General features: G+C 43.6%; 2 protein-coding genes across 8 annotated transcripts in view; one reads left to right on the top strand and one right to left on the bottom strand.

Moving 5' to 3' along the window:
• LOC135115558 (queuine tRNA-ribosyltransferase accessory subunit 2-like) overlaps nt 1-8344 on the top strand; it is a 9525-nt gene extending 1181 nt beyond the window's left edge. The window contains exons 2-12 of one of the 7 annotated variants that reach the window (XR_010276023.1): nt 1-362; nt 497-657; nt 995-1117; nt 1330-1448; nt 1685-1841; nt 2495-2698; nt 3107-3267; nt 3472-3771; nt 4342-4467; nt 4657-4817; nt 8212-8344. The exon at nt 1-362 is cut by the window's left edge and continues 600 nt beyond it. Coding sequence is in view for 4 of the 7 variants with exons in the window: in XM_064032455.1 (XP_063888525.1) it covers nt 514-657; nt 995-1117; nt 1330-1448; nt 1685-1841; nt 2495-2698; nt 3107-3267; nt 3472-3771; nt 4342-4467; nt 4657-4765 (1443 nt within the window). In the remaining 3 variants the exon portion in view is untranslated. Of the gene's footprint in view, nt 363-496; nt 658-994; nt 1118-1329; nt 1449-1684; nt 1842-2494; nt 2699-3106; nt 3268-3471; nt 3772-4341; nt 4468-4656; nt 5665-8211 lie in introns of those variants that run through there. The other 6 variants (XR_010276022.1, XR_010276024.1, XM_064032458.1 and 3 more) reach the window with 6 other exon arrangements.
• Nucleotides 5915-8818, bottom strand: LOC135115557 (uncharacterized). Its single transcript, XM_064032454.1, has 2 exons — nt 7691-8818; nt 5915-7422 (listed from the first exon to the last, which is right to left on the bottom strand). The coding sequence occupies exons 1-2, from the start codon at nt 8799-8801 to the stop codon at nt 6590-6592; spliced, it is 1944 nt and encodes a 647-aa protein (XP_063888524.1). The 5' UTR covers nt 8802-8818; the 3' UTR covers nt 5915-6589.
• Between the last annotated feature and the right edge of the window lie 533 nt (nt 8819-9351).

The following is a 9351-nucleotide window of genomic DNA, read 5'->3' as shown; positions in this document are numbered from 1 at the left end:
TCGCGGCACTTCTTTCTAACCACCGTGGATGAGTGGAATGAGCGAACATTAATTAAGACTTTCCGGGAAAATATACTCCCTGGCACACACATCATCACCAACTATTGGGATTTTAAAGGAAACTTAAAACAGTATGGCTACCAAGTGAGCAAATTTGAAGAGTACAAAAGGCTTCATGCAAGAGCCTCCCCAACTCACAAGAGATCCCAAGAAGTTCAAGTCCAAATACCCATTTTTCCAGAGAGCCAGATCCATTTCAGTGGCTACCTGGTTGAGGCTCTGTTCAAGTGGAGGCTTCCGAATGAGGAGGAGAGATTCCACACATTCCTCCTGCATGTAGCCAAGCTGTACTCTTGAGCTAGGTAAGGGGGAAAATAGAGAAGGGATTTGAGACTTTTGTGTGAAAAATTTGATGTTTTTGTTAGACCAGTGACATATGAGGGTTTGTGGGTTTGTGTGATAATTTCTCTCTCTCTCTCTCTCTCTCTCTCTCAAGGATATTAGGTTGCAGTCATGAAGTTTGTGGTGGAGCATGTGAGCAAGGGTGGAGGACGGCTAGGCAGGTTGAGTGGTCTCCGCAGCCAGCCTGACAGTATCCACAGCACTCCACTTTCCCTCATCTCTACCAAGGGAGGCAGTGCACCACATCTGACGCAGGTAAGATCAAGTGTGTGTGTGTGTGTGTGTGTGTGTGTGTGTAGTGAAGCAGTTCATAAAATTCTGTAATGAAGAAAAGATTAGAGGATTGAATTGTAAGATCTACAGGTTCACAGTCTTTCTCTTAACTTCCTGTCTGTCAAAGATGAATGTGATCAATCTGTGTCATTGATTTATTTGTAGAGACATCTTTGTATGAGAGGGATGGAGAGATGAGTGGCTGACTTGTACGTATTTGTTGGGTGTTGGTGAGTGCAGTAAGGAGGTATGAGTAGCTGACTTGCACATGTTCACTAGTTGTTGGTGAGTGCTGTAAGGATTTGCATTTTCCCGGCAGGATGTGCTGCATCTGGTGGTATCAAGGGAAGCACCTCTTTGTGTCCCTGCCCAGCACTTCATTGAACACATGAAAGTGCTCCAGAGTTTCAAGAAAGGAGTGGCACACTTTGCTGCGCTCCAAGTAAGGCAAACGGCCTGTCAGGTAGTAGTTATTTTGACATTGTTGCAAATAGTGTGCCTTTGCTTAGCTGGGTTTTGATTTTACCTTCCTGCACTAGAAATATAATTACAAATAAGTAGTTTTTACAATTTCAGATTCATAAGATGGCATGAAGATAAATGATTGCTAAACATGAACTTGCATGTTGCTTACTTCCTTTCCTATCCCTCCAGAGCCACAGTGTGAGTCTTGTAGTGCAGGACCCCGCCACTGTCACCCCGAGAGGCTACAATGACAAGCAGGGCGTGTCCACCTGGACCTACTCTGGCCGCCGCATCCTCACAGCACAGTCGTGAGTACTGAGGCTTTCTGATCTGTTCCATCCTTTAACCTACAGCCAGGTATATGCCTCCATAAATATTTAGAGGAAATGCACAGTTGAGATGTCAAAAGGTGGCATTCTAACAAGCATTGGTGAAGGATAATATTCACACTTACAAATGATAGATGAGGAAAAAGTGCAGTGCAGTATGACCTGACTGGTAAAATAACATTACTGGGTACTAATACTTGATAATGGTAACACAGATACATGCAATTGGTGGAGGCAGTGCAGCCTGACTGGTATGAAGCCCTCAGTGATGCAGACACACCACCTACGGCCTCCAAGAAGCGGCTGTCCAAGTCCCTGAATAGTTCTAAGCAGTATGTGGACAGCTGCTTCCACCATCACACAGAGTCAAAGGTGCAGCCATGGACACTCCTTCTTTAGTGTGTTACATCCGATTGCTCACTACTGGGCCATTTCTATGTATTATTATTATCACTATTGTTATCATTATCATTATAAACTGTCCAAGCTCTCCATAAAGTGAGGGCAGGAGTACTTTCTTTTCTCCTTGAGGCACCAAGGGGCTAAGAGAGTGGTGTGAATGTGAGACTTGTGTGCTGTATGTTTGGTATATCCTCTTTTCTTGTGGGGAGACAGCCTTGGTATATGTGTGTATGTATGTATGAAGTTTTGTTCTTGCTTCATTATTTGAGTTGCTATCATTAATACATTGGCTCTTTTACATCAACTGTCATGCTTTAACCACTGCCAAGGGGAAACAGAGGATGAATACTTGTACTTAGTGGCAGAGAGCCTTGTTACACAGTTCACCATCAGACTGTGGCGTGATGAAGACTGCTGTTGTGTTTCCTGAATTTCATAGTTGGTGAAAGACTGAGCATTGAGATAGATTATAGAGGAAACAAAGGAAGGTGACTATTAAAAGAATTTGAAGTCTCATCATGTACCTCATGTGAACTTTTAGAACACAGTAACAAATTTGTGTATTGTGTTGTTTCTTGTATCTGTCTATGTTTGTGTGTGCTGACTCTCTCTGGTATGTCCAGGCCCTCCAGGGGTGTGGTCTGCTGCTGCCTCTGCTTGGGGGCCACAGCCTGCCAGACCGAGCCAGATGGTCCAAGGGTCTATCCGAGTGGCTGCAGGAAGACTCGCCAGTGTTGGGGTACTCGTTGCAGGGCCTGCATGCCAACGGCCCTGAGGTGGAGCAGCTCACATCAGCGCAGGTGGCCAACCTTGTCAGAACTTCATTGGTGAGGACTGAGGACAATACTGTGCCTGTAAACTTGTTTGTCTTCATAAACCCTGGTGGTGTCAATCATGTGTATGAGTTTGTGGTGCTTTGTCTGGGCCACCATGTGTGGGGCTAATGATCTGGTATAGAGGTCTTTATTCTGAAACGCTTGGTTGTCTTATCACAACTATTTTCAAAGGATGCAGATTTGCAGCCAGATTCTTGAGAGTGTTTCTCCCGTTAAAATGTAAAAATCTTGTTAATCTGTCACTAGAATCATGGAAATGTCCTTAAAAACCCACGTCACTTCAACTAGACCTTTGGAAAATAGTCATGGTGCAGACGGAAGTGTTTCAGAACATGATCCATTAATAGGTAGATCTAAGCAACCTTTTGGGTCTGACATACACTGAATTCTCTGGTGCAGGATTCTTTGCCTAAAGGGCGACTGTGCCAGGCCGGAGGCAGCTGGAGCCCCAGTATGGTGGTCAGTTTGGTGAGGCTTGGGGTGGACCTGTTTGACTCCTCCTTCCCCTACCTTGTGACTCAGAGGAATGGGGCTCTCTCCTTCCCTCACCATCTTCCCAGGTAACTAACCCTCCACCTTCACTTAAACACCTGACTTGCTTGTATTGTGTTGTAGGAAATGTGGGCTATGATGTTTAGTGAGTGACATATTTCTGTCAAACATGTTTATAAATGATGTGTGTGGCCAGCTGTGCTATGCTGAAGCTCCTGGGGTGTAGTATGGTGGTCCATTAAACTACCCCTCATGTGGCTCATGCATATTAGGGACTGTGGCTCCAGGGAGGCTGAGGATGGGACGAGCCTTGAGCACCAGGATAAGAAGCTGAAGGTGTGTGCAGAGGAACAAGGAGAGGGGAAGGAGAAGCAACAGGAAGAGCAAGGAAAGGAGAAGCAACAAGAGGAACAACGTCAGACAAAAGAGAAAGAACAAGAGGAGACCGAGAGGAAAGAGGAAGACATAGAAGAAAGTCATAAAAATAATGAGAAAAATGAGGAGAAAGTCAAGAAGAATAATGAAAAGCAACATAACACAAGTGTTTATGAAATTTGTCTGAAGGATAAAAGGTTAGTTCTTTCTTCATTGTGTTAGGAATGGATGGGCTTAGTAAAGGAGTTGGTATTATCATGGAAATGGGCACATGCTTGGACTGTTTACTTGTCTACTGAGAAAAAAAATATCAGGAGTTTGCAAACAAAAAGAACAAGTTTAATGTTGTGAAACCACCCCATAATTTTATCTAGGAATTTGAGTGGAGGGCATAGTTGTGTGGAAGGTTACAGGAAAGATTCTCATTCTGGTTTGTGTAAAAAATCTGTCTCCTCCACACAAAAAAAATGAGTGTAAAGTATATATATATATATATATATATATATATATATATATATATATATATATATATATATATATATATATATATATATATATATATATATATATATATATATATATATATATATATATATATATATATATAGATAGATAGATAGATAGATAGGAACAACTTTCATCCTCAAGGTTGTGCAGGTCTGCCAAAAAAGCTGTCATTGGAAAATATATAGATCAGTAGGAAAGATTTTCACCTAGTGTGTACAAAAAAATCTATCAATGAAGGGTAACAGGCACTTCTTACCCAGGTTTGTGTTGGATGAGAGGGGTCTTGTGGACAGCTGCGAGTGTTACACCTGCAAGAACTTCTCCCGAGCTTACATACACCACCTCATCAACGTCAATGAGATGCTGGCACCTGTCCTGCTCATGATGTGGGTATTGCTGCTGCCTCTTTCTCCTCCTCCTATTCCTCCTCTACTTGTTCAAATTGATGTAATTTCTTTTTAGTTTATCATCCTCTGCTCTGTCTTAGGTTTTCAGTGTTAGTTCTCTCTCTCCCTCCCTCTCTAGATAAAGGGAAGAATACTTATTCACCATTGTGTTTGTCTTGCTTCCCTCAGTCACAACCTACACCACTGGAACGGTTTTTTCTCAAGCATCAGGGAGGCTCTGAAGACCGACCGCTTGCAAGACCTCAAAGCTGTGGTCTCTTCTCTTGCCATGGAATAAAGGAGGAAAGCAAGAAAGAAAAGCTTGAAGACCCTCATCCCAGTCACTCCTTGTAAGTCATTGGATTATTGTTATGTTGTGGAAGGACTGGTATGATTTGATATTGTAACCTGCACTGTAGTTAATTTACACACTGTAAGTTGTCTTATTATTGTTGAGGGGTACGGAAGGACTGGCAGGGTTTGACTTCCTGTATTGTAATTAATTCTGTCAGTGAAATGATGTCAGACAGATTTGATAGGTTTGGTAGATTTAGGCTGCGTGAAGACCAAGATTGACAAATGATTGGAAAGTAGAGGGTAGAGGACCAGTAGATAAACTATAAACCCATGGGATGAGTGAACAAGCAGCTTGATGAGGTGTTATTCATCATCATCATCATTTTTGTTTAATGTCCGCATTTTCCCTTTAGGGTGGGGTTGGATGGCCCATGGCTGCTTTCCACAACTAGCGATCTTGTGCTATTATGTTCTTCTATTCCCAACAAATTCATATCCTCCGTCACACTTCCTCAGCCTCCAATCCTCACCTCCTCCACCTCGCTCAACACCCCTCCCTCTGCCCTTCTCATGTGTCCGAACCATCTCAAATCTTCTCTTGCTCAGCTCAACAAAAAGGTCTTCAACTCCACACATCTCCGCCACCTCACTGCTAGACCTCCCGTCTTGCCACCTCACTCCTCCCATGTATCTCAGCATCCTGCAGTCATTGTGTGAGTTATGAAGCTGTTAAAGAGGTGTAGAATCAGGTCATTCAAGCTACTCATCCTGTACACAGCTCTTGTAATTTTATACCTTTACAAAGTGAAAAAGGCTCAGCCACAAACAAACCTTCTGTTATTAGTGAAGGTGATGATGGTGATTGTGAATTTATTGATTATTAAATACAAAATAAGCTCATGATTTTGTTTCCCTGTGGCAATTTTCTGTAAGACATTAAGTAAAAGAGAAGTGTCTTTGAGAGTTTAACGTAGGCAAATTGAACATAAAAAATTATCCTCGTTTTATTGAGATCATCTGAGAACAACTAGATTTGAGGGAAAAATTAAAACATATTTTGAAAAATTCTTACATAGTTTGTGCACATATCCATTCCCTGGTTAAGTTTGACAGCAACATTCACATAAATTTTAAACTTTTACAATTCTCCCAGCCCTTCCATTTACTGACATATCAATCTTTGCTGCAAAAAAACACAGAATTACTCCCTCTTTGTGCTGGTTGATGTACAGACTACCTGGCAACTCCCTTTAGAGGTGTGTTTGAGGTGCTGGCAAGGCTGACCAAGACAATACTCACAGAAAAAGGAAGGGTCTTGTGCATTGCAACTATCACAGCTTAATCTGCTGTTTTTGTACCTTCTATTCTCATTGTATTTCCATGTACCAAATAGCATTCAGTGATAGAGACAGACACAATAGGACAGACAAGCTCCTTAAACATGAGGGGAGTGCTACTGCTACTACTACTACTACTACTATTACTATTACAGTGTAACAATTTTTTGACACATATTTTAGTATATTTGATTTTGTTTTTCTTTCTGTTTGTAGTAGGGTGGTCCATGAGCCTGCCCCTTTCCACCAGGAGCTGATGGGGCAAAGAGCGTGTATGAGTGTGGTGTTTTGTCTGGGCCAGTCTGTGTGGCCAGCCTGGTAAACAGATAAACAAATAGTCTTTGAATATGAGTGATTCATGAGGAGCATTGATCATTGAATAAAATGAGGCAATGGGAATGTCATGCATGTTGTGGGTGCTGCCTGTCAGCTCTGCCCCACAGTGGGTGACCAGGGATGGCCACCTGCCCCCTGAGAGCACTTCATTTTTATGTTGTGATGTTCATTGCCTTGAAGCGATTACACTTTTCACTGTGGTCATTGAGGGTCTTGAACAGAAGCAGCACAACCATCACCACATCCATCACCAAGACTGCCACAGCACCAACATAGCTGATGGTCTTTGGTATATTAATTCTTTGCTTGGGTGGATCCTTGGCATCATCCTCAGAGACCCAGGCTAGTTTCATCTTGATGCCAAGGGTGGGATCGATCCCTTTGATTACTGATGTGGGTTCTTCTTTAGTGTCTGCCATGGATCTGCGACTCACCTCAATGAAAGTGTGAAGGAGGAAGATGAGACCGACTCTCCCAATGCAGTACAGGAAGAAGTAGTCAACCAGTTTGGCAGAAGGAGAGTTGGGGAGGGTAGAGGAGAGCTGGGAGAAGAGTGAGGCAAGGACAATGAGCAGGGAGAGTGTCACCATAATCCGGTCATTGAAGTTCTCAATCTTGAAGTGTGTGAGCGTTGTGTGTGCCAGGAGACACAGGATGATGCACGGTAGGAACGTTGTCATGACATACGATTCAAACTTCCGAGTGAAGAGTAGGTGGACAATCACGTACCTCCCATCATCTGTAATTTCATACCGTGCTTTGGAGATGTTGTACATGGAGAGTGTAGAGCCCTTGCTCATCACCATCACTCTGCCCTGATTTGTGTCCCAGAGAGGCCTGCACCCAGATGTGTCTCTGAGACGCACCTTCATCCAACACTTCTGGATGTCAAACGGAAAGAAAACAAAGTCAAAGCTGCAGGAGAACGTGAACTGGTACTGGATTCTGTTCTGGATCTCCACCTTGGATCCATTGAACACCATCACTGCAACAGAGGAATAGCATTGATTGATATTCATAGTTACACACACACACACACACACACACACACACACACACACACACACACACACACACACACACACACACACACACACTAACTTTTACATGTGTTTTCAGTCCTGATTTTCACTTTCCTAGTATTTTATTCTCATTGCCAACTTCCGGTTCTTCAGCACTCTATCAGTATTCCAATTTCTTTCTGCAGCTAAATAATGTTGAGAGAAACAAATAGTAATAAAAGACAAACTCACCCTCATAACTATCATAAATTTCAGGTTGACCTTTACCCTTGACCACCACGGTGAATTCATTGAGCACTGAAGTCTTGGTGGTGACAGCCACGTTGTCCTCATGGTTGGCATTTATAAAAAAAAGCTGTGGGGTCCAGATGTCTTTGTATTCATGTGATTCCAGGATCTTGGGTTCCTTGAGCAGGTTTTGGAATGCGAGTCTCTCATCACGCCACATAAGTCCAATGTGCAGGGTGATTTTAAACTCGTTTGCATCAAGCAGGACTGAATTGACTTTTATGACTTTGATTCTCAGTCCAATAATTGGCTGAGGGTTTGGACAATAGGCCATCAGGTAAGAGGGTGGCCGGGGCCTTATCAGCGTGCAGAGCTCACCCTCATCAGAGTTGTCCTCGCAGTGGCGCGTTCCATCGCAGCGTTCCTGGAGGGGAATGCAGCTGCCGTCATTGCAGGTGAATTTGTCCTTCTCACAAAATGAGATACTGAGATTCCTATATCTGTTTGTGTTCTCCTCATTCCAGTTGTGGCGGCCAAAAATGTCTTCTCCATAACCTAGGGAAGCAAATTCCTCCTGCATTCCAAAAGATCTCTTGGCAAGACACCTGCTGAAACCCTCATGCTCTGTGCTGCCGGGACACGGTTCCCTGCGGATGATCTCGCCACTCTCTGACAGAAGAACCAGTCTCCTGTCGTATCTCAACAGAGTCATTGTCTCAGTGTGGTAGCCTTTCATGTAGACAGTTTTCTTGAGTGACATCATGCAGGCGGTGGTGTGGAGCACTGTGTCAGAGGTGTAGTTGAGCATGTGGTGGGAGATGGTGTCTCGGTTGACAGATAGCACCGAACCTTGCTCTTTGTCAGCCATGTCAGTCCACAGAAACAAATCATCTTGAACGTCCAGCGACAAGGCAGCCTCTTTAGCAATCTTATCAAAGTCGTCATCCTTGCCGATGAGACGACCACCTAATCTTGTGCACTGGCTCTTAGCTGTAGGATGGTCACTACAAATAGTGAACAGTACCATGAATTCCTTGTCCTCCGGCAGACATAGCTTGTCCTGGCCGCCGAGGGCATAAGTGGACACATTTCCAGTTATAAAGACCTCTTTCATTTGGACATAGTTTTGCACTGAGTTTTCACAGTTTTGTAAGCTTTGAACTTCAGAAGTTGTCAATTGTCGGTCATAATATCTCACACCAGTTGCTTCTCCTGAGTAGGTAAATTTACCTGAGTCACTGCCCACCACAACAGTGACACTGTCAGTGGGTGTTTTATCAATGCTGCAATCAGACATTGTCATCATTTGGCTGTTGGTCTTATTGCCCAAGTGCAGCAGTATGTTGCTGCCATCAGCCACCAGACACAGGTGTTGCCAGGTGTTGTGTGTCAGGTGAAGGTCAGGGAAGGCCTGTGGACACCTGGGATAGATTACCACATTGATGATTTCATCTATAGCTGCAAGAGAGAGAGAGAAGAGTATGTAGGTGATTGGTGCTCACATGCTGCAGGAAGTGAGACATCCTGAATACACAAACTCACTGACTGACAGCTGCCTTTTTATTGGATCAGTTGCAAAGTAGCACGTTTACTGAGTAAGTGATGTGTTGCTAATGGGAGGAGACTGACCCTTGACTGCGATGCTGGTGTCTGCATCATGCACT

The sequence above is a fragment of the Scylla paramamosain genome, chromosome 29 (genome assembly GCF_035594125.1).
Source record: "Scylla paramamosain isolate STU-SP2022 chromosome 29, ASM3559412v1, whole genome shotgun sequence".
Taxonomy (NCBI): domain Eukaryota; kingdom Metazoa; phylum Arthropoda; class Malacostraca; order Decapoda; family Portunidae; genus Scylla; species Scylla paramamosain.
This window is presented reverse-complemented; position numbering and strand designations above follow the sequence as displayed.